The 25,191-nt window shown below is 34.8% G+C and overlaps 1 protein-coding gene across 1 annotated transcript in view; it reads left to right on the forward strand.

The window, feature by feature from the left end:
• Positions 1-25,191, forward strand: part of EYS (eyes shut homolog) — a 401,433-nt gene that overhangs the window by 326,524 nt on the left and 49,718 nt on the right. Inside the window, exon 10 of the mRNA XM_074310593.1 lies at positions 6,709-6,883. Coding sequence (XP_074166694.1) covers positions 6,709-6,883 — 175 coding nt within the window. The remainder of the gene's footprint in view (positions 1-6,708; positions 6,884-25,191) is intronic.

A 25,191-nucleotide genomic window follows, 5' to 3' on the forward strand; every position in this document is an offset into this window, starting at 1 on the left:
ATAAGAAAATTGGCTAGGGAAAGTGTAGAACCCCAAAGTTCCTTCTAATCTATAGTCCTGCAGCAAAACACAATTTTAGTGAACCAACCAGGAGTTAACCTCGGCCTTATCAGCACTGTGCTCTGAACCAATGACCTATCCATGAGGAATCAGAATAAAGAATTTTTAAGGTCATAGCACTGATGTCCTAACAGGAGGGTCAATCACATTAACCACTAAACAGACACATAAATAATACCCAGAAAAGGATTGTCTAAGTCATGCTTACAGATAGCTATAATCTCAAAGCTAAAAGCTCTTCATGTCAAATATAAATTTCTCCTATACTTAATTAAGCTCATTTCTTCCTGTCCTAGAGTTAGTTAATAATTTGTGTTATCCTATTTCCATATCTGAACATACATAAAATGATAACCATTTCTCTAAGTTAAATAACTTTATTACATAAAATCGGGAGAGGCAGGAGCAATCTTACTTGTGGGAATGAATTGTTGCTTCTTATTCTAATCAAGATTAAACTGAATATAAATCATTCTAGTCAAGTTTTGGTCTTGTCTAGAAAGGCAAAGGACAATGCTTAGCATTAATAAGTGCCATATAAAGCTAATCTAGGATAATGGTGTCAGTCATTTGTTCATTCAACTAACCACCATTTAGTATTTACATGCAAGCACTATTTTTTGTGAAATATAAAAATAATTAATATTTTATATACTATTACTTTCTATAGTAATGATAATAGTGCTATGGGATATTTTGATCCAGGACAATGATCCCTTGCTGAAAAGAACTTTCATTGTGGGCATTAAAAACATTTCTATGATATATTATCTTAAAGATTTTGTTTAGGAGCAGGAAGAAGTAAAATAACTTGTACAACAACTATTAAATGTCACAAAAAGGACTTGGGTTTTTCTGATTCCAAGGCCAGCACTCTAATCACCATGCTACGCTGTCTTTCATGTATGGTACACTGGAAAGAGTAGTCTCTCTTTCAAAAAACATGGGTTTAAATCCTCTGATGCTTACCATTCATGCAACTGAACAGTCAACTAAATCTCAGTTTCCTCATCCATAAAATGACTGGGTAGGGTTAGATAGCTTCTGAAGTCCCTTCAAACTGTAGATCAGTGATTCTATGAATGAATTCTAGGAAACAGAGATAATATAATAATCTATGATGTATAGATGGAGAAATCCATATTCCATTTCTTGTGTAGTTTCTTTTTCTGAACAAGTATAACAAATACAAGTACATACAATATAAGTATGCAAAAATTTCTTTAATACTTTTGTTGTCTGATATATGCAGATAAAAAGGGTGTCTCCAACACTTTGAGTCAGATCTGGGCTGTACCACAGAGGCAATAAAATGCCAGTGAACAGGATTAGAATTCTTTGTGTTTGGGCATGAAACCATTTATGTCCTTACATGTCCTAGTGTTCATGCAGTAATAAAAAGCAGGTGGAGACAATTGCATATGTTCAAAAGGAAGAATGCTAAATTGAGAACAATTTATTTCCATTGAAATTTTATGTCATAAGTATAAAATCTCCCTTATAAGCATCGTTTTAGTCCAATTTTTCTATCTTGATATAGTAAAGTAAAGAAAAGTTTATAGAACATTCTCTTCCTGACAAATAAAAGGCATGATGACATAAGCAAGGTCCATTAACATGACTAAGATTTACCCTGTTTATCTCTGTCCCTTCTTAGTCAAGGCATTTTATTTTTAATTGACATTTTCCAAAAGGTAGCAGTCCAGGTCAGAATGGCTTATACTGTTTTGTAAATTATTTACCAGCCACCAGTCATTACTGAATATGCTGAAAATAATAAGACAATCTGGTACTGATTGCTCTATATAATTTTCTTTGAGAAGAATTTAGGAAGGAAATGTAGTTCCCAAACAGCCTTTAATTCAAGTATTAGAATGCCAATAGCTTAAGATGGTAAATAAGGAAGATAGTGATCTCATTGTACTCTGCCCTTTTCAGTTCTGGGCACCGTGATATAGGACATTAACAAAGTGAAGCATGTTCAGAAAAGCAGGAAAAGGATAAGACTTAAAATTATGTTTTCTAAGAATCAATTACAGGAACTAGTTATGTATCTCTTCTTGAAAAAGAAAAGACTTTGGGATGATTCCATATTTGTCTTTAAATATACAAGAATTATATCATGCATAAGAAGGATTAAATTTGTTCTCTCTGTTGCTCACAAAGGAAAAACTAAGACTAATAGGTGGGAATTAAAGGAAGGCAAATTTTGGTTCAATATAAAAAATAACTATGTAAATGGGTGTTTATATAGTGATCTAAGATTTGCAAGACACCTTATATATGCTATTTTATTTGCAAATAACCCTATGAGATAGATTCCATATTAATATTTCCATTTTAAAGATGAATTGAGATTAAACACTTGCACAGTCACCCAATCTCGGAGGTGACACATGAACTCATATGTTCCTGACTCCAAGTCCAGAGTTAGTTTCATCATTGTGAGTACTCTCAAAATAGAATGGGGTACCTCACAAACTTTCTTTTGACCATGCACTTTTATGCACAATATGGTTCCAGAGAAAAAGCAGCACAGTACCATGTCTAGTGACTTACATCTGCCTCAAAACAAAGACTAATATTTTGCAAACACAAAATATTCTACCTTTGGCTACCAAACCCAATATCTTAATCAAGATGAGGAAAGATTCTAGTGCAAAGAGAAAAAACCTTCCTTTCGACCGTTGACCTTTTTTCTTGCTATACCTAAGGGAAGAGGAAGGGGAAATTCAGCCAATAAGGGGAGTTCCATCTCCTGCTGTACCCTTTCTAGTCTAATCCCTGGCCTTTGGAGGGAAGAGGAATATTTAAACAGAGCTTCCTAACTGACCATGTGCCTCCCATCTCATACTCTCTCCCCAATCCTCTTTGAAAAGAAAAGACCTTTTACTTAATGTTGAGCATTCTCATACCTGCTCACAGCCTACAAGTCCAGAGATTCTGAGTCCTTTTAAATAATTCCTAATTCTTACCCCTCATTAGCTGATTTCTTATGCCCATCTTTCTAAGCCCTCCCATCCCAAAATTCCAAACATTACCTACCCTTTTCACTGTGTCCTCTAGAACTCCATCAGCAATAAATTTACCTTCATCCAAAATATTTTCTTTCCCACTCCTTCAGTCGATTAGCTATTACTGAAATCTGCCTCCCCCTAATGACAGCCTCCTTGACCACTCTTTGCAGTACCAACTGTATCTTTACTCATTCCCCTTGACTCACTTACTGAAGCTGAGGAGCTGGATAGTACTCCTTGCTCCCTAGTACAATTTCTGGGTTCTCACCCTGCTTTTCTCTCTCCATAAGCTGTTTTCCTTTGAGGTTCATTGCTATTCATATCTACAGCCTAATAAAAATCCTAGCAGCTATTAGATCATCCCCAGGTCATTCTCCTTCCTTCCTCAGTGAATTCTGGACATGACTCACAATATTTCTCTCCTCCCCAATTCTTGCTCTTTTACTAAAATTTTTCAACATACGTATTGACCTTCCCTCAAACAACCTAGCCATTCATTTATGCATTTATTAATTTTCTATGACCTACCCAATTTCACCTCAGCAACATGCAAAACTGATCATTGATATTGCCATCACAAATGTACTATCTCTGGGTTTAAAAATTCTGAAACCCCCTTATCCATCTATAATCTTATCACTTCTTCTGCCTTCCTTTATCAAAACTTTTCTCTGCCTGTGCTGTAACTTCCAATCCTCTTGACCCTTCAAATCTTTCCCAGGGCATCTTCCCTGAAGTATACTCTCTTCATTTTTTTCCTATCTTGAGCCCTTATTGAACCAATTTTCTCTATGAGTTCTTCATCTCTTGAATCCTTAGTCCCCTTATGATTTCTCTGATTGTGCCCTGCTAACTCTTAATATCAAAGCACTGCCTTTGCTCCTTGTTATAAATCTATGGCTCTAAAGCCAACATCCTCTTAGTTCAGGTTTGATGTTGGGATGAAATGAAGCACTTATAAGGCAATGAACATTTAACCAGGGAGGAGTCTTATTTTGTCCACATCCAACAAGGATATATAACAAAGATAAACATAAAGAATATAGTGGCTCTTAAGATCTCAGACCACAACCCCCTTTGTTTCCCTTTGACCTCCTATCTAGTCAGTCCGTTGCCAGTCTCAGACACCCACCAAGCCACATGATGGGCTCTTTAATGATTCTAGGTCTGAAAGCTATGTCAAAGAAGTTGGAAGCAATCAATTTTTATGAGAAGAAAAAGTTTCACCAAAAAATCTACTAGAGAATTTAGTCCTGAAGGAAGTTGTATGTAGGGGAAAAATTGTGTCAGGAAAAAGAATGAAGTGACAGAAACTGCTGTCTTACTCCTACCCAAGTCCTGCTGAATAAAAATGGAGAAAATCATGTAACCAGCCTAACTGGATCCACAACAAATATGTTATACAACGCCAATAGGACTCTTACTACTGTACCTTCCTTTCCAACTCACTATCCCATTCTCCATAACAGTTCTTCCAAAACTTTTCATTCCAAACTTGAAGCCTCCTCTGGCTCCCCCATGCTTTCCAAGCTTTTTAATTGAGAAATTTGACATGGTTTATAGGGAAAAAATCAAAGCCATTCATTGTGATCTCCCCTTTCTCTTCTCTTCTCTGCCTTATCTCCCATCACTTTTATGCCTTCTGCCATTATAGCATGATTTCACATGATGAGATAATGACTCTTTACCAAGGGCAACCCAGTCTACTTGCTCAAATAATCCCATTCTGTCCCATTTCCTTCAACAGATTGCATTTTATGCCATCTGCACTCTGATGTCTTTTCAATCTCTCTCTGTAATAGCTCATTCCCTACTCCCTAGAAAATGCCCTTGTTTCCTCCATCCTGAAAAACCTTCACTTGATCCTTCCATCTCCCTAAACCATCATCCTATGTCTTTTTTCTATCCTTTATAGCCAAATTCCTTTGAAAATTATCTATAATAGATGCCTCCACTGTCCTCTCATTTTCTCCTTAACTTTTTACAATCTGGAGTCTGATATCATTTTAAAGTTACCAGTGATCTCTTATTGCCAACTCCAATGGCCTCATATCAGTTTTCATTCTCCTGGACCACTCTCGGTCTTTGATTACTCTCCTCCTTCATATTCTCTTCCACCTAGGTTTTCAGGGTACCATTTCCTTCTATTTCTCCTACCTTTTGATTTTCTAGACTTATAAAAAATGTTAATAATGCAAATTACACTTAAAATTTGTCATGGGTACATTTTTTCCCCCTCAGTAAGCCAGTTTTCAAGCATTTTCCAGCACATCCTTGAGCACACAAGCACACAAGGAGGGAAATCCAGAAATGATTTCATGTAAAAATGAAAAGTATCAATAAAACTAATTTTAATACATATACATGCATACAAATAGGAGATTGTTACTTGTCAAGTTACTAATCAAGTAGTGAATTTGTGGCAGTGGTTATTATATTAGGAAAATTGTGAATGTCTATTGTTAGAATCAGTACAGCATTAGACAGAGAAAGGAAACTGACAGCTTTTCTCACCAAATCCCCTTATTTTATAAATGAAGAGTTTTAGGCTCATTGATTTTAGGGATTTATCTGAAGTTCATAATCAGTTAAAAACAGAATTAGGGTAAGGCTTCATTTCTGTATATTCCCAATTTTACTAGAAAACTGATTTTGGAATAAAGTGCTATGTCTCTTAATTTTTAGAATATCATTCCAGTTCTTTATGTCTTTTCTCATTTTTCCATTATTTACTTATAAACTTCAATTTTAATTTCATAAAGAACTTTTCAAAGTTTTGCAAAGGCATATGAATTTTATAACAAATTATCAATCCACACAAGACTTTTGTACCCCATTCAAAACTGAAATAAACATTCATAGCATATTCAAGCAAAGAAACATCTGTTAGCTGCCATCTCTGTACCTTCTGGTACTTCTGGGGAGAAATGTCTTCTAAAAGTGAATTATATTAAAATGGTGCTCATGGCAAAGTAAGCAGTAATTGCATAGCCTACAATGAAATACAATCGTGTGTTTAAGATTGCAGATTCTTAGATTGCTCCTTTAAACCATTTTCCACATTTTTCAAAGCCAAATTTTTAATCAGTACAAACAAAAAATGAAGCAATTGCAACCCAAAACAATAATCCATTGCTTCAGAAATTCAAAAGGTTTTGCAACAAGAATTAGGCAAATCCTCGTATCCCACAATTATGCCAAAGATTTCTTAAATTGGTGTTGTGTTTAGTTCATGTCATCTAGCAGAATGTCAGAGTTCAAGACTTCTTAAACTTGATATCCAGCTAAATGAAAAAAGAAATAAATTAAATGATTATATTTTTTCCTCTGAGCTATAACAAACCTATTGCTAAGATGTTTGTCACATAAGCTAATAATAATGATAGCTTCAAATGTAAAAAAAAAAAAAAAAAAAGCAGGTTCTCTGAATCTCTCCCAGAAAATACCTAATAACTGAAATAATCACTTAACCTCACTGGTCTCTATGAAAGGAGGAGATTTGGACAAAATCATCTCTGAAATTTCTTCTAATTCTAAATCTAAGATCCTATAATACTAGACCAGAAGTCTTATATGACAACTCTTTTTTTTTCTCGTAAATAATTAAATCTTATTTTCTCTTTTTCCCAAGGTTGCATTTTTGATGTACAAGTCCGAACAAGGAAGAATTCCAATTTTAGGTTTCTGGGGGATCCAGAAGGCCATCCCAATGCTGGTCGCAGTGTGGGACAGTGTGAAATCTCCCCCTGCAATTTAATAAAATGCAGAAATGGTGGTGTATGCATCGATAGTGGATCCACAGTTTAGTAAGTGTGAAATCAGTTATTACCATGACAATAATTCAGTATATTATTATAAGTAAAAATTGTAATAAATGTACTATTTCCCTAATGCACAAACCACAAATCAGCTTTTACTTTAAATGTGGAAATCAATCAATAAGCAACTAAAATCCCATCTTCTCTAAGAAACTTTTCCCAATTTCTCTTAATTTTAGTCTTAATTTGTGATGTGGCTGGGCAGCAGCTAGTGGTGCAGTGAATAGAGCACCAGCCCTAGAATTAAGAAGGACCTGAGTTCAAATCCAACCTCAAACATTTAGCTAGACTCTGGGCAAGTCATTTAACCCCCATTGCCTCCAAAAAAAATTATGACAAGGTTCATGTATTTCAAGAATTTTTTCCCCACATGGAGATTGGAAGTATCATTGTATAGTCTCCTCCAACTTCTCAACTCAAAATCAAAAGTGGCCAAAGTCCAGAGATTCACACCCACACCTATTGTCTCTTCTCTCTTCAGCCATTTCTGAAGGAGACTGTTTCCTGCCAGAAAAACAAAGGCAGAGAAGGGATAGTATTTTTGTTCAACTGTGTTAGACAATTAGTGACACCATTTGGAGTTTTCTTGACAAAAATCCTGGTGTGGTTGGCCATTTACAACTCCAGCTCATTTGACAAATGAGGAAACTGAGGCAGACAAAGTTAAGTGATTTGGTCAAACTTATATAGCTAATAAGAATTCTATCTATCTGTTCCCTTAAATATTGTTGTTAGTGTAAGGGATAAAGTTTTCAGGCTCAAATGTACTTTTATATTCACTCGGCCTACCCATGAGCACTTGATATTTTTCCAACTGATTAGATCTGACTTAATTTGTGTGGAAAGCATTTTGTAGTTTTGCTCATTATGTTCCTGACTTTCCCTTGACAGACAGATTCCCAAATATTTTATACTATTGACAATTATTTTATATAGAATTTCTTTTTTATCTCTAAAAATAAGACTTTTATTAAGTCTGGACTTTGTTGGATATAAAAATGCTGGTGATTTATGTGGATTCATTTTGTATCCTGCAACTTTGTTAAAGTTGTGAATTGTTTCTAGTAGTTTTTTAGGTGATTCTCTAGAGTTCTCTAAGTGTACCATAATATCATCTGCAAAGAGTGACTAATTTGATTTCCTTGTTACCTACTCTAATTCCTTTAATCTCTTTTTCTTCTCTTATTGCCACAGCTAGCATTTCTAATACAATATTGAATAGTAATGGTGATAGTGGGCAACCTTGGTCTTATTGGGAATGGTTCCAGTTTATCCCTATTACATATGATGCTTGCTGATGGTTTTAAATTGATGCTACTGACTATTTTAAGGAAAAGTCCATTTATTCCTATAGTCTATAGTATTTTAATAGGAATAGATGTTGGATTTTATCAAATGCTTTTTCTGCATATATTGAGATATCATGTTTTTTGTTAATTTTGTTATTGATATAGTCAATTTTGCTAATAGTTTTCCTAATATTGAAGCAACCCTGCATTCCTGGTATAAATCTTACTTGGTCATGGCATATTATCCTGAGGATGATTTTTTGTAATCTATTTGCTAATATTTTATTTAACATTTTTGCATCAATTTTCATTAGAGAGATTGGTCTATAATTTTCTTTCTCTGTTTTTTTTCTACCTGGTTTAAGTATCAGTACCATGTTTGTGTAGAGTGATGGGAGAATCCCCAACAATAACTATTGGGACTATAAATACATGCTAATATATATTTATTTGCTTATTGTATCCCCCATTAGATTGTGAGTTCCTTGAAAACAAGGACTATTTATAGTCTTTTGAGCATAGTTCCAAGTTGCTCTCCAGAATGGTTGGATCATTTCACAACTCCACCAACAATGCATTAGTGTCCCAGTTTTTCCACATACCCTCCAATGTTCATCATTATCTTTTCCTGTCATCTTAACTAATCTGGGAGGTTGTCTTAATTTGCATTTCTGTAATCAATAGTGATTTAGAAAGCATTTTTTCATATGACTAGAAATAGTTTCAATTTCTTTGTCTAAAAAGTATCTGTTCACATCCTTTGACCATTTATCAATTGGAGAATGACTTGATTTCTTATAAATTTGAGTCAATTCTCTCTATATTTTAAAAATAAGGCCTTTATCAGAACCTTTAACTGTAAAAATGTTTTCCCAGTTTGTTACTTCCCTTCTAATCTTGTCTGCATTAGTTTTGTTTGTGCAGAAACTTTTTAATTTGATGTAATCAAAATTACCTATTTTGTGATCAGTAATGATCTCTAGTTCTTCTTTGGTCACAATTTCTTTCCTCCTCCACAAGTCTGAGAGGAAACTATTCTATATTCTTCTAATTTATTTATAATATTCTTTATATCTAGATCATGAACCCACTTTGACCGTATCTTGATATATGGTGTTAGGTGTGGGCCAATGCCTAAATCATGCCATTTTAAAGACTTTTTTCTTTAAAATGAGATAGAGAAAGAAGATACAGATCTAGAAATACCTAGGGGATTAAGTAGCTATAATATGAGCACTTGTGATATACATAAGCCCAACCCTTTCTTCCAGCTAGCTTCTTCTCCTGAATGATTGTATTGATTGTACCAAACTTTAGCAAAGTACAAAACTTCATCTATAAGATCTATTGTCAAAAAAAAAAAAATCAACCATACAGGAAAAACTAAGCAGATGAAGAATATACATATATATATATATATATATATATATATATATATATATACACCTGAAATCTGCACTACACACTATTAGCTGACTCCAAGATTGAATAGAAAGAGATTGACCTGGATCCCATGTGGAAAATTGTACAGTGCTTTCAACTGCTCCTAATCTAACCCTTGTAACAAAAACCTATCTTTTTAACACCAGTATTTTGGGGGGCAATGCTTACATTGCTGCAGATTATAGGAGGCAAACTGCAGGTGACCCAAAGGACAATAGTCACATGGAAGTTCTAAATAGAATGTTACCGATAAGTATTTGGATACAATAATTAGCATATAAGACAACTAGACTAGACAGGAAGGGAGCAAGCAATAACAAAAAGATGGCCAGAGGGTTGCACTGGTATTCATCAAAAAAAAAAAAAAGAAAAAAATATTTAAAGAAGCCAGAGGGAGATCTCCAATGCAGAGGTTAAATCCTCTATGAAGAGTTTATAGGAGAATAGAGAAGGTATAAATGACTTGTGATATCTTAGAAGAAATCTCCACTCTGATGAGATTATGGAACCATCAAAATATTGAAGTTCTAGTACCTATGTTCAAGACAGATTCTAGTGGTTCTTAGAATAATATTAAAACAAGAGGTTTGAAGGACCTAGCAAGAGAAAGGGTCAGAGAAATTAAAAAGAAAGGTTAAATCTGCATTAGAAGTTGCATTACAAGATCAGTTAACTGAATGCATGTAAGAAAAGAAAAGAAAATAAGAAACTATTCAAAATTGGCAAGGTGATGTGTTAAACATTATTGGAAAAATTGAGAAACAGTTTCTGTTCAAGGGCAAAGAGAAATTTATTTTTGCATCCTTACTTTCTCTTACCTCCTATCTCCATTTCTGAAGAAATAATCAAATCTGCTAAATCAAGCTAATTGGTCAAAGCAAAGTTGGCATTCTAGAAGAATTAAAAATAATACTTCCTGAGGGTAGGTTGAAATATGAGCAAAAAGAAGGCTAGTCCTCTTTCTTGGTAAAGGAATTTGTGATGGTAACCAGAATACTAGCCCATATTAAAAGGAGAGACACTGGAAGCAAATCTGAATTGTGAAACAGAAAGGGTATAAACACTATTGCTTGGTCGCTAACTCTCCCTCATTAAAACTTCCTCATAACCATGTGCTTACAGACAATGGTAAAGCACTCCCATAAACCTTCTTTTCCAAGGGTTTACAACTCAACTATAAAAATTGTGCTATAGGATAAAACTGAAGAAAGAAAGCAATCACATTTTTATTCATTTGGTCTTTAAGAGTTAGTTAATCCTTTTTTTTTCTTTTTTCATTTAAGCAAGTTACAAAAAAGTTACTCAAAGATTTTTTAATGTGAATTTTTTTTGTTTGTTTTTTAAGTTTTATAATTGGAAAGCAACTGGGTATAGCAAGAATATATAACTCCTCCTAGTGCATACTTTCTGCTTTTGATGGCTTCTAAAGAATAAATGCGTCATTCTTTATAATTAAATCTCACACTTTGAGAGTCCCCCAAACATAACAGAACCTTCGCCTAAGGCATTTCCAACCTATTAGTCTTAACATTTGTCCATCCACTAGACAAGTGAATAAATTTAAATAGTCAAGATGGGACTGGAACAGATGTTGGAAGAAAATAATGTTTTCACTTGTCCTGGAGCATCAGCTTTTAAAATGCAATGAAAGGCAAGCATTTCTGTTTTGTTTGAACTGAGTTTGTAGATTATTTTTTACCTTCTTTTCACCTGCAGCTTTTTATAATATGTTTTATTGAATAATATTATGACTAGTTTGCAAGTGATGAGATTTAACTCTTATAGTTTACATCATAGAGCCTTTCTTCTCCAGAGTCAAAAGTGCTCTACAACTTTAAAATCTTATGAATTAAAATGTTCTCTTAACTCTTTTTTTCTTTCCCTTCTTAATTAACAAATTAGGTGAAAAATAAAGGGGTCTCCATAGACTGGATTTATAAGTGAATGAAATAAACAGCCTCAGAAGTGATGTGATTTCAAATGTTCTGCTGTCTCTCCCCATGCTCCATGCTCCAGGGACAAAAAAAGCCTAGTGAGACTTGAAACTCCATCATTAGATATGTCTTCATATGTTTTTTTATAACCTGTTGAAGTGTAATTAATACAAAAGAGATATCTACTTAGAACTTAATAGTCATTTGAGTCTTCAAGTGAATAAATGTCTCAAATCTGTTCCTGAAGGGAAGTTTAGAGAGAGAGAAGTAAGGGACGGTACTTAGGAAAAAAAGAAAGAAAGAAAAGGTGGGGCAGCTTTGCCAACTAGCATGGTCTTAGAAAGGGTTTGCCCCAAGACATAAATGTCAGGGGAGAGGAGCAGTGCCCTCATATTTCCTCCTTAAGAGACATCATCCCCATAGTCCATACTCCTTCATGTCCTATCATTATCCCTCCTTTCTGCTATTTCCTGGAACAGATGATGGTCAAGCCTGTGCATTTCCAGGTGATTATATTCATAGTCTAATAGTCTAAATGTCTCTCAACCCCTATTGTAGACATTTGGTTGCTATATTCCTTTATCTTCTATCCCTCCTGAAAATTCCCATCCTACTTATCCATTAAAGTACCCCTCTGATATCTGATTATAGTGTAGAGGATAACATCAAATCTTGGAGTTGGAAAGGATCTCACAAGTCTTTTCTCTAATCCAAGTCATACCTAAACAAATATCTCTTAAGACTAAAACCTATCTTAAAAGTAGTTTTCTAAGCTCTGCCCAATGCACTCCATTAAGGGATTCCAAAATTAATTGTTAGTGGATTTTTCCTTACAATTCTTCCTCTTTGAAGCTTCTGCCCATTGCTCTTAGTTCTAACTCCAAGAGGAAAAAGAACTCTTCTACTCCCTTATCCATAGGCCCACCCTTCAAATATATGAAGACAGCTAATATCTTGACTTTACCATTTAGTAACTAACTATGTGACTCTGGGCAAGTCATTTTACCTTGCTAGGGCTGAATTTCTAAATCAAGTAAATATTTGTGGTATTATAGAATGATGACTATGGCTCAAATCTTAGCTTTTCCATTAACTTTATAATGTGGCCTTAGACAAATCAGTTACCACATTGGGGTTTCAGCTTTCTTATACCTACAATGAAGGAGTTAGGCAAGATCAGAGTTGTCAAACGAACTGCTTGTGGCAGGCTGAGTGAATTCTGAACCAGATTAAAGTATAAATAGGAAATATTTAACAAAATTAGTAAAAATACAATAAAACATTATAAACATTATACTTTAAAATTCATTATGCAGTCAACAGGGATCCTTATATAAAATCAATGGCCTTGTTTCTATGAATTTGACACCTCAGAGGTCACTAGGATCATGATTTAAATCTATGGACATCAAGCAAAGTACCTCAGGTGAAAAACTGGATTTTTTTTTCATTGAACATGCAGTATTAAATTGAATTTTTTTTTTAAAGAGAAAAGGAAAAAAAAAAAGAAAATGTCTAGTTACAATGCTGGAATATATTGGGCAGGGATAATAAAGGTTTGTTTCTGGCCCTGTTAGTCCTTTGTTTTTAAGAAACTGAGTTATAGCAACACATAAGATCCTATTGAATGACATACAAATACAGAGGCAGTCAAGATAGAAAATCTTGATGAGTAAGTCCCAAAAGAATTGTAGTTACTGTACTTGACTTTGTAGAGTACTATCTACTATTCCTTTTTTTTTTGCTGAGATAATTGGGGTTAAGTGACTTGCCCAGGGTCACAGAGCTAGGAAGTGTTAAGTGTCTGAGGCCAGATTTGAACTCAGGTCCTCCTGACTTCAAGGTTGGTTTCCTATCCACTGTGCCATCTAATTGCTCCCACCATCTACTATTTTAATCCATAAGTGATCTGTTCATTAGATACCTATTCCAGTCCCTTGAACTGAATATCCTCATATTTGGTTTTATAATGTAAAGGAAGGTGTTAACTTTGATTTCATTCAGTTCACAATAAAGCAATATGTAAAGTACAGGTTGGCTCTCCGGAGGGCCTCAGGATCAACCAGAGTCAGGATAAATCAAGATCCTTGGTCTTTAGGGGGAGAACTGAAGGAAACAGATAAGCTGTGACTGCAGCTTGCCAAAGATGTATCCTGGATTCTGGAGTCTGGAGTCTCCAGCCTCTCTCCTCCTCACTCCTGCCACCAAGTGACTCTGAATTCTCTCCCTTCACCCTCCAGTCCTTGCCTGGATTATCTCACTACCAAATATTCAGCAAGCACCAATGGTGAGAAGAGCCATCATCCAAATATATGCTAATAGAGCCATTGTCTCCCATCGAATAGGTAGCCTTAAGTTGTCTGATTTAGAGTTTCAGCCCTCTACATCAATAAGGTACGATGAAAGAACATAAGAATGTGAGCCAGATAGCCTGAGTTCTAGTTTCATCACTGCTACTCACCTCCAGCTACAGAAAAAAAAGGAAAATATGACATTCCTACTACCACACTCTTGTGATATTGTTATCTTAATACACAATATTTTCCCATTTAATAGTAAATTATTTTTCCAATTACATGTTAAGATAGTTTTCAACATTCATTTTTGAATTCCAAATTTTTTTCTCTTTTCTCCTTTTCTTCCCCCTCCCCAAGAGGGTGGGCAATTTGATATAAATTATACGTATGCAATCATTTGAAAAATATTTCTATTCAAATTATTGCATATGCATAATATTACAATGTAAAGGAATAGAATAATAATTTTTATGTTGTAATGTACTTTCTAATTTATCAGTTTGACAATTATACATATCAGTTTCTGAATGTGTGAGAAACATTGACTACTTAAATACCTTAGAATCCTTTTGAAATGTTGGATAATAATCAGGAAACACCATCTTCCTCCTAGGTATATCCCTTTCTATTACACATGAAAAAACTGAGGCCCAAAGAGCTAAAATAATTACCTAAAGGTACATGCCAAGTTAAGGGCAGAAACTAAACTAGACCCAAGTTTTCTTAATACTTAATATAGTACTTTTTTCATTAAACCACACCACTTTCACTCAGATTTTATGTTAATTAAACTACACTTCCTTCATTCAGATTTTATGTTAATTAACAAGATATGAGGATACCTCCCAAGATTGTACTGAGATTCAAATGAAGAACTACATATAAAATACTTTGAAAAAGTTTAAATTAATTAGCTATTATTATGACTCTATCTGTTGTATTTTAATATATACAACTGCACTGGGAAATCCTGTGTTTTCTGACAAAAGTCCCCTTAATAAGGGAATGTTTGTCATCTATCCCTCTCTGGGGACACCTAAGAGAAGGACAAGATGCTATAGAAAATCGAATGCTTGTGGCAAAATGGGACAATCTACTTTTATCCCTAAGGATTCTTCCTCAGGCATTCTCTTAAAAAGAGACAAATTCGGCTTAAAAGATCTCAAAATTAAAAAGCTTAACTTAAAACAGCACTGCAGGATGCTGCTTAAATTTGCTGGAGGGAAGTCAAACTCCCTCCTTCCTGCTCCATTAGGGACACAGGATTTTCCCCTGCACCCCTAATGCAGTCTATATCAGGAGACTTCTGAATCCCTTCCAGTATAGGACCTTATGTCCGGCAATATCTCTTTAACTCTATCTCCCTCACTCCTGAGCCAGATCCTGAGATTTCCCAGTCCCCACTCCTCAATCCCTCTGAGACATGCAGTAGGACTCTTTTTTCTCCTCCTCAGGATACTGATTTTAACCTCTGCTCCCTGGGAGAAGCAGCAGACTCAGGGAGAGACACTCAGAGAAGAGGTTCCTCTTTCAATGTCAAATCTCTCCCAGACTGAAGAAAAACCTGGCCATCACTCGGAGGACCCCCCCAGCCTTTTGAGGGGTCCAAGGCCAATGCCCTCCTTGATCTCTCCTGGGGAGATGTTAATATTAAACAATCTGCCTCAGATACACAGGAAGCTGCAGAAGCCAGCTTTGGGCCTTCAAATTTCTCCCACTACATTGTTAGAAACAGCTATTGTAGTCTTTAATAATAGGGAGCAAACTGCAAAAGAGGAGGAAGATCGCCGAGTTAAAGAGAGATTTGGAGAAAAGTCCCTACTTTTGGCTGCTGACATTTCCAGGAATCACAGAGGTTGTGTCATGGATTTAGGTGTCATGGATTCTGTCCCAGGGGACTCCCCAGTCCTTATCCTGAGGGGCATTGGAGGAGAGAATGCCTACAGGGGATGATGAGCTGTCTCCCCAATGCCCTGCCCTCCATCAGGAGTTTGGGGCTTGGTCAAGCTCCCCCTGGCTCCACCATGACATCAGAACCCTGGCTATCTCTGGATATGGCCCATAAGACCACTGAATGTCTTTTTGCTTATGGGGACTTCTCCTTCCCTCTAGCTCTGGCACTCTGGTCTCACTTGGCCTTCCCCCTATAGAATGGGGACTGCAGGGGAACTCAAGAATTGTTTGGAGACTTTTCCTCTGCCTTGCCAGTTTGGTGACCTGTTGTTTAAACACTCTTTTCTTATTATTCCCTTCTATCTTGCTCCCTTATTGGGGCATGATTTAATTGCCTGCCCAGTTTGTGCCCAAGTAAATCCGGAAGTTGCTGTTAAACCAATGTTGCAGATGAAGAATTTGCAAACCCAAAGTTTGTGGCAAAAGGGGATTTATTTACATAAAGACAGCTTGTTGAGAAAATGGTTTTCTTACTGGGCAAAGAATCTTCTTAGGATGATTTTTGCAAAGATGGGTTTATACTGAGAAGAAAATATCTTCATCAGTGGGCTAAGTTCAGAGGGGCTTTTAGCAAAGATTCGGGTTTCAGAATGGCTTTTTATTAGCCTTCTGAGATCTGGGGCTTCTTTTTGAGAGACTGATTTTCAATTCAATTCGATTTAATATTGAATGAGATTACTTTTAATGGGTGTGGCCCCTCCCAGAGGCCCAGGGGTTGAGAGTCAGGAGCACCCTTCCCCCCAAAGATTAAAGGGGACACAGTTTACATCAGTTACACCCTGGAGTTGTTCAGTGGTCTTTTTAGTTATGTCCAACTCTTTGTGACTCCATTGGAGTTTTCTAGGCAAAAATACTGGCGTGTTTGCCATTTCATTCTCCAGGTCATTTTGTTGGTAGAAAACTGAGGAAAATAAAGTTAAGTGATTTGCCCAGGGTCACATCGCTAATAAATGTCTAAAGTCAGATTTGAACTCAGGAGGATGAGTATTTCTGATTCCAGACCTGGCAGTTGATCCATGTACCACCTAGCTGCTTACAGAATGTGTGTACGTTTGGCAAGAGTGAAAAGAAGTTATGCATAAAAAGGCTAAAAGAGGACCCAATTTGTGAAAAGCTTTAAAAACTAAACAAAGGAATTTATTTTCTATTTTAGAATCAATTGAGAGCCATAGAATATATTGAGCAGAGGAGAAGCATATTCAGATCTGCACTTAAGTAATATTGTTTTGACAGTATAGTGAAGAATAAATTTGAATGAAGAAAGACAAGATAAAGAGGTAAATTAAAAATCCATTGCAGTAGTCTAGTAAAGAATAGAGGAAAGGGCAATATGTAATTGATAGAAAGAATCAGAAGCAGTTTAGAAACTAATTTATATTTTTAAATTTTAAAAAACTATCTAATAAGGAAATAATAAGGGCCTCCACAGGTCAATATGAGGCAGACAAAGGCAAGGCAACAAAATCTGAGATGGTGTAAATTCAATATGCATTATCTTAGACTGCAACTTTAGAAATTTAGTATCCCAAGACTAGTAGGGAGGGAATAGTGCTGCTGACCTCCACCTTGACCAGACCAATATGAGGGGTTAAGTTTTAGGAGGAGTATGAACAAATTGGAGTCCAACTGTGAAGATAATTAAGAGACTGAAAACTATTCCACAATTGCATTGATTGAATCATCTATGAGTGTTCAGTGAAGAGAAAACTTGTGGGAGTCATAGAATCATAGTATTGGAGTCAGAAAGGACTCAGGGACCATCTGGTGCAATCACCCCTCATTTTACACATAGGGATTCTGAGGCCCAGGAAAGTAAAATACTTTATCTCCATCCAAACATAGTAAGCATGAGAAGTAGAATTTGAACCCAAGTTTTTAAATATTTGAAAGATTATCTCATAAGAGAGAGATTAGCACTGTAAGAAAAATGAGTATCAGTGGGTAGAACTTAAGTCACTTTCAGTTCAACAAAAGGAAAAACTTACATAAAATGTTACATAAAATGTGAGTAATAATTCTTACAAATTTCTGCTCTAAAGCCTACAATAATCTCTCTGCTAGCTTGCTAAAGGGTAGAGAGATTCAATTTCTAAAGCATCATAGACTTTTTAGAGCTTCTTAGAGAAAAATAGAGTGAATCTCAAATAACAAAATTAGAAATAATGAGTCTAATCATGTTTCTATTGCCTCCAGCTGAGTGCTGGTCACCTCCCTGGTCTGTTCCTCCACAAAGCCAATCCTTCCCTCCCTGATTTCCTCTTTGATCCAGGCTCAAAGAGAACCAAAGTAATCCTAGCTTCCAAATTGTATTCTCAACCTCTCTATCCCTCCACCAAGAAGCTACTTCTGAGCTATCAGAATAATTTAACTTATTCCTCTCTTCTCAACGTTCAGATCGTTTTTTTTTTCTCCTCACTTATGGTGGCAGAGTGCTGACCTGGACATCCTCCATCTGACCTCACATATTTACTAACTCGATTATCCTAGGCAAGTCATTAACCCTATTTCCCTCCGTTTCTATTTTCCCTCAGAAATAGAGAAGGAAATGGCAAAAAATGAGGCCATTAAATTGGATATGACTAAAAATCACCGAATGACAACACTTATAATACTACTATGTTTGTACTGCTCTGATTTAATTTCTCCTGGGATTTATGTGAAGTTCGTGATAGCACCTTAATGTCTATTGAGGACAATTGGTGTCTGTCTCAGCATGTAAAGCTCTGGAAAGTCACAAGCCACATGCACTACTGAGCTTTGCACAGCTTATAAGATCTGCAGACAGGCAAAATATTTAGACTATAAATTCCCTTAAGAACAAGGCTTATTTCCCTATTACCTTTCTATTTACAATGCTTAGGAATAGATCCAAGATGAAATAGCTAGCTTGCTAGTTAGCTTAGAAAACTTCAGACAGATATTGACTGTGATCTTGAAGCATGTCATTTAACCTCTTAATGCCCTACATAATTCTCTAATAATATAAATTACAGAGAAGTTGACAACCTAAAGGTACCAGGGATTTCTTCATCCAGAAGTTCCCTTTACCTTGAAATCTGGTACCTAGAACAGTACCTTGCATGTAGGATGCGCTTGAAAAATGTTTGTTCAATTAAATTGATCAGGAGGAAAGAAGATAAGGAATTGTCTTGACACTCTAATCTCTATAAGACTTATTTGACAAGCCCAAAGTATCCTTTCCAGGAAAATGAGGGAGAATAATTTTCAGGTGTATTTCCATAATAGGTCCAGTAGGCCTTTATTCCCGACCATTCCCCTTAGAAAACATTTAATTGCTTTATTGTATGTACTTCTCTTCTACCAGGTACTGGGGTTGTTAAAAGTGAAAGTGGGAGAAGAAGCAAATGTAAAAATAAATATGACAATCCCTGTCTCAGGAAAATTTGTAGAAAGGAAGAGAAAAAAAAAAAATATATATATATATATAACATGACAAGTACCTCAAAGAAGAAAACACCATTTTATAAACAGGATAATGATGATAAAAGCTAGTACTTATATAGCTCTTTAAGCTTTGCAATGCAATTTATAAACATGATCTCATTTCATTTTCAAAACTCTGGGAAATAGGAGTTTTTATATTTTACAACATTAAATGACTGGCCCAGAGTCACACAAGTAGCAAGCATCAGAGATAAGATTTGAATTCAGATGTTCTTCACTGCAGGTCCATCACCCAATCTACTGCACAGAGAATTAGAGCTGCAAGGGCCCTTAGAAGTAATTTAATCCAACCCCCTCATTTTATAACTGAGGGAAATTATACCAAATTAAAACCCAAAGACAATGCTATTTTTATTATATCATATTTAAAATGCTACCTTCAAATTAATCAGGATAGCTACATTGGTGCAGTGGATAGAGCACTGGGCTCTATCAAGAAGTTTTATCAATTAAGAAGACTGATCTTCATGAGTTCAAATCTGCCACAGACACTAGCTGTATAACCCTAAGCAAGTTACTTAATCCTATTTGCCTCTGTAAAATAAGCTGGAGAAGGAATGGTAAAACAGTTTAGTATCTCAGCCAAAAACAAAACCAAAAAATAAAAAAATCAAATGAGGTCACAAAGATTCAGACATGACTGAAAGGACTAAATAACAACTTCAAGTTAATAAAATGAAAAATAATTCTTGTGTATTAATCTTGTTTAAATATTTCATGCCAGTGTTTCTACTGCGTTTATATCCCAAAGCGATCCTAAAAAACAGAAAAGGATCCACATGTGTAAAAATGTTTGTGGCAGTCCTTTTTGTAGTGTCAAAGAACTGGAAACTGAATGGATATCCATCAATTGGAGATTGGCTGAATAAATTGTAGTATATGAAAGGTATGGGATATTATTGTTCTATAAGAAGTGACCAACAGGATGATTTCAGAAAAACCTGGAGAGACTTACATGAACTGATGCTAAGTAAAGTGAGTAGAACCAAGAGATCATTAATTTTATGTTTTGTAAATAAAAAGATTTAATAATAAAAAACTAAAAAAAATAGATATTTCATACCAGTAGATGTTTGCATATTGGCTAGCATGGGAGTTGCCCCTGCTCCTGATTTTTGTGGGTATGCAACTAAAGGCTTTTCATTCCATGTATGGGAGGGTAATTAATAGTTAAGCATATAATTTATAATACTACAGAATTTTCTAGGGCAATAAGAGATGGGTCACATAGCCAGTATCTTTTGTTCTTGTTAATAATGAATTCCTACCCATACAAATATCTGGTAAATAAAAACTATTAATAAAAAATAGTGAATTCCTATTCTCCATTTGTAATTTGGCTTCTTTTGTCTCCAGTCTGTTCCTCAGGTGTAGTAAATCTAATTTTTGTTTTCTGAGCCCTAAACACTGAGCTTTGCAAATAGCAGGAGCTTTTAAAATGTTTGTAAAATTGGAATAATCTGGTATTTTGACTAACAAGCTCAATGTCATTAACAGAGGAAAATTATTTTCTGCATTTTATGGTCAGACTAACTCATGAAAAGATGTTATGGGAGCATACCAAGTCATTAAAAAAATGGACTGAAAGCTTCCTCCAGAATGTCATATCTAAATCTTCCTAACAGGTGCATAAAGACAATTTTCAAGGTTGAGTCTAATTTTTATGCTTTTTAAAAAAAATTCTTCATTAAAAATGTAGATATAAACAAATCTCACTCAAATTATTAAACTCATTTACTTAAACTCACCCACTAATTACATTCTTTATAAAGGGTTGCTATTCCCTTTCAAGTAGTTAACCAGATGACTTTTATAAAAATAAATTTGAATGAAGAAGGTGGTGTACATGATAGTCAACAGAGTTGCAGGTGGAAAACTAGAAAACCTTCCTCCTTTTATCAGCTGTAAGCTTGATAAGGAATCCATTGTTTAAAAGAAATCAGAGGCAAAGTTGATAAAATTAGCCAAGGTTCTAAGTGTTGGGAGGCTAGTGCCACAATGAAAAAATCTTCACAGTATCTGAGACAAGAAGAACATGGACAGAGAAGGAGTTGAAATCTCACTGCAGGTAGGATTCAGGAGACTTAAATTATAGTCCAAGTTCTGCTCCTAAATTATTATGTGTCAGGGAATTTATTTAACTTCTTTGGGTCTCAACTTCCTTATTTATAAAATGAAGTATTAGACTAAGTTCCCTTCTAACATTCTACAAATCCAGCATAGGTGTAATCTCTGACCCATTTCATAAGTTTTGGGCTCATAATGCTGGGGTTCAATCTTAAAGGTTTATCAATAATGAATCTGTAACCTCACACACAAGAAGTCTCCCCAGGAACATCTAAATTTAGCTTGCTTCTAGCTCTCCAGTAGAAGTATACAGTTCTATAAATATCAAACTAATAAGACATAGAACACTGAACAGGTTTGTTTTTAAAGCAATGCAAAGAAGGACTTACATGCTAATGCTCTAGTGAATGAAGAGGTCTGTTCTACCTTCCTCTCTCCTCCTTCTTGAGGGTAAGGTACAGTTCCCTAGGAATGATAGAAGCAGGGTGGATGGAGAACTCTCATAATACTATTGAGGGAAGTTCCATTAGCATACTCAGAAGTTATGACTATGTATCACATTCTTTTTTAAAATCATTTTCTAAAAGCCTTTATAAATTTTCAATAATATTTAATTTTTCCAATTACATGTAAAGATATTTTTCAACATTCATTTTTTAAGATGTTGAGTTCCAATTTTTTTTCTCCCTTCCTGACATTCCTACTCCCTGAGACAGCAAACATTCTGATATAGGTTATATATGTACAATTGTTTTAAACATATTATCACATACCATGAAAGAAAAATCAGAACAAACCCCCAAAGAGCAAAAATAGCATGCTTTCATCTGCATTCAATCCCCATGGCATTTTCCATCCCAAATCTATGGAAATTGTCTTGTATTGCTGTATTGCTGAGAAGAGATATCAGTCATATAACCTTGCTGTTACTGTGTACAAAGTTCTCCTGGTTCTGCTCACTTCACTCAGTATCATTTCAAGTAAATCTTTCCAGGCTTTTCTGAAATCAGCCTGCTCATCTTTCTTATAGAACAACATTTCATTACATTCATATGCCGTAATTTAATCAGCTATTCCCCAATTCATGGGCATTCCTTCAATTTTCAGTTTCTTGTCATCAGTGCTGAGAGTTTTAGAGCCCTTTGGGCATAGTTCCAAATTGCTCTCCAAAATGACTGGATCAGTTCACAATTCCACCAACAATGCATCAGTAGTCCAGTTTTCCTATATTCCCTCCAACATTTATCATTATCTTTTCCTGTTACTTTAACCAATCTGATAGATGTGAGTTCACTGCAAATTCTTAGTCACTTTTTGAAAGCAATTTAGTTTAATTCTCTGCAAACCTGCTTTCCTCTAGGATTATAAGCATTCCTTCATATGAGCATCTAATCACCCAATTTATATCCTGTCTCTGAATTCTTTATTCTGTAGCTCTTCAGTACTTTTCATGGTCTCATCAAATTGTCATGGCTGCTATCTCCTCAGGTTGGCTCAGGCCCTCTTCATCACTTACATGTTAGTTTGCCACTGGTTCATGTTTATTCTTGATCCTATCTAGGTAGCACTTTTCATAGTCCCCATGGCTCTTCTTTCCAACTTTCCTATTCCTTCCTTTTTTTTTCCCTCTATACAAGCATCCAAATATTCATATTGTCATGAGGATAAAATGAAATTAATATCTGCTTTATAAAACTTAAACAACACCTAAATACTAGCATTATTATCTCCTTTAATCTTCATAGTAATTTTGAAAATAAACAATTCTATTATCCCCATATTTCAGATAAGAAAATTTAGGCTTAAGAAAAAGTGACCTGCTAAAGGTCCCACAGCCACTAATTCCAGTGGCAGAACCTTGTGTGTACATCTTCTGATTTCTAGTCTCATATTGCTTCTACATTTATATGGAAATAAAAACAGCTAGTCAACCAAATAATAGAAAATGAACAAAATATGATTTTTAATGATTTAAATGTAATCTATTTTAATGATTTATTTTAAAAATATTAAACTTCATTATACTCCATTAAACTTACTTTGAAATTATTTACCTTTAAGCAAAATTCATTCTTTATATTGCTGTAACTTTTTGTTCACTGCCTTTACCTTTGAATTTTCTTTGTCTATTCATTTCCATTGATTTTTCTTTTTATGGAGTTGGAGTGTTGGACAAAAGCTCTAGGATTTAGAATCTAAATAACTCTCAAACATGATATAAGTCATTGAGGAAGAACTGATTTACATTGGTAGAGTTTCTTTTCCAGGAATTCCCTGTGCTAATGAAATAACAAGTTTGGTCTTTATACCTATACTTCTCAGGTCACTGGAGTTAATAATGACTGCTGTTCGTTCATTTGTTTTTTTAATGTATTTGATTATATTGAGATTTCACAAAAATCTTTCCATATTTCTTTATAATCTTCATTTTTGACTATCTTAATTGCATTTTAGAGCTCCATTTCATTAACATCTCACAATTTATGCAGGCAATTCCCAATTTTGGACATTTGTTATTTCCGGGTTTTTTTGTTATTATGAATAATACTGCTATGAAAACTTCAACAGAGTTTTTTTGGTTTGTTTTTCCCAGGTATAATTTCAATTGCAGATTTTTAAGATCAAATGGTTTGGTTGTTTTTATATAACTTTCATAGCAAGTGATAAATTGCTTGCCAAAAAAAAAAAAAAAAAAAAGATGTTGTAAGCTTATACTTAATAAGAGAAATAAATTTATTTTGTTTTTTTTTTGCAGTTGATCATTTTGATTTGCTTTTTAATCATTTTTTAAAGCAATTTAATTTAATTTTGTTTTAGATATACCAGTTTGGTTGAATTTCAAATTTCTTCCAAGATGAAGATAGATTCCTTGCTACCAAAACATACTGTAAGGAGTATCTATATAGATAGAAAACATTAATCAGTCAACAAACCAATAGGCATTTATCAATTACTTATGCATCAGGTCCTGTGCTAAATGCTGGGAACTTAGAGAAGAACTATTTGCTTACATTTATAGCAAGATTCCATATGTACCATTCTCTGGACCACCTTTCCCAAAGTAAAACCAACTACAGTTCCCTGTAAAGATTTTATGTTACCTGAGAGGATGGGGGTATCTTTTAGTGTCTTCAGCTAAAGGCTAGAATTCTAGTTCTGTTCCCTAGATAGTCAGCCACTTCAGTTTCATTTAATAAATGAATATCAATTAGCTTTTACAATTAAATATTTATTTAGAACACAAGAACATGTATAGCCATTTCCTCCAAACACCTCAAGGGCACATTTATCCCTTCTACCACCTTAGACTTTGAGGGAAACAAGCTTAAAACTAATGCATTTTCCGCATAGCATTGGTTTTAGTATTATTGGTTCACATTTATATTATTTTTATTATATTATATTATGGTATTTATGTTAATATTATTATTGGTCTTATTACTGACTCACAATCAAATGAGGCATTGATGCAAGATCACAGATGTGCATCTCTAAAATGACTCATTGCTTCTCTGAGTAGCAGTGCTATATTGGCTATTAAATCTAGTATGGACGTGGCTCCCAAACTTTTGAATTTACTCTTGAATATCTCTTGAATTTACTTAAAAGGCTATAGCCTCCTGGTTAATCTTCAATGAAACTGCAAGACCAATCACTAAAGCAAAAAAAGAGTCCATTTTCATAAGACCAGATGTCAATCTCAGATGGGGAGAGAGTCCAAGATCTCTCCCTTTATAGCACTTCCTCTCACTGGATACCATATAACAGAAATAAATCAACCAAACAGAAGTCCAACCAAGAGAAAAATAGACTTTTTGAATGTCTAACCAGCCATTCAAAAAGGCTTT

This window comes from Sminthopsis crassicaudata, chromosome 4 (genome assembly GCF_048593235.1).
Source record: "Sminthopsis crassicaudata isolate SCR6 chromosome 4, ASM4859323v1, whole genome shotgun sequence".
In the NCBI taxonomy this organism is placed as follows: domain Eukaryota; kingdom Metazoa; phylum Chordata; class Mammalia; order Dasyuromorphia; family Dasyuridae; genus Sminthopsis; species Sminthopsis crassicaudata.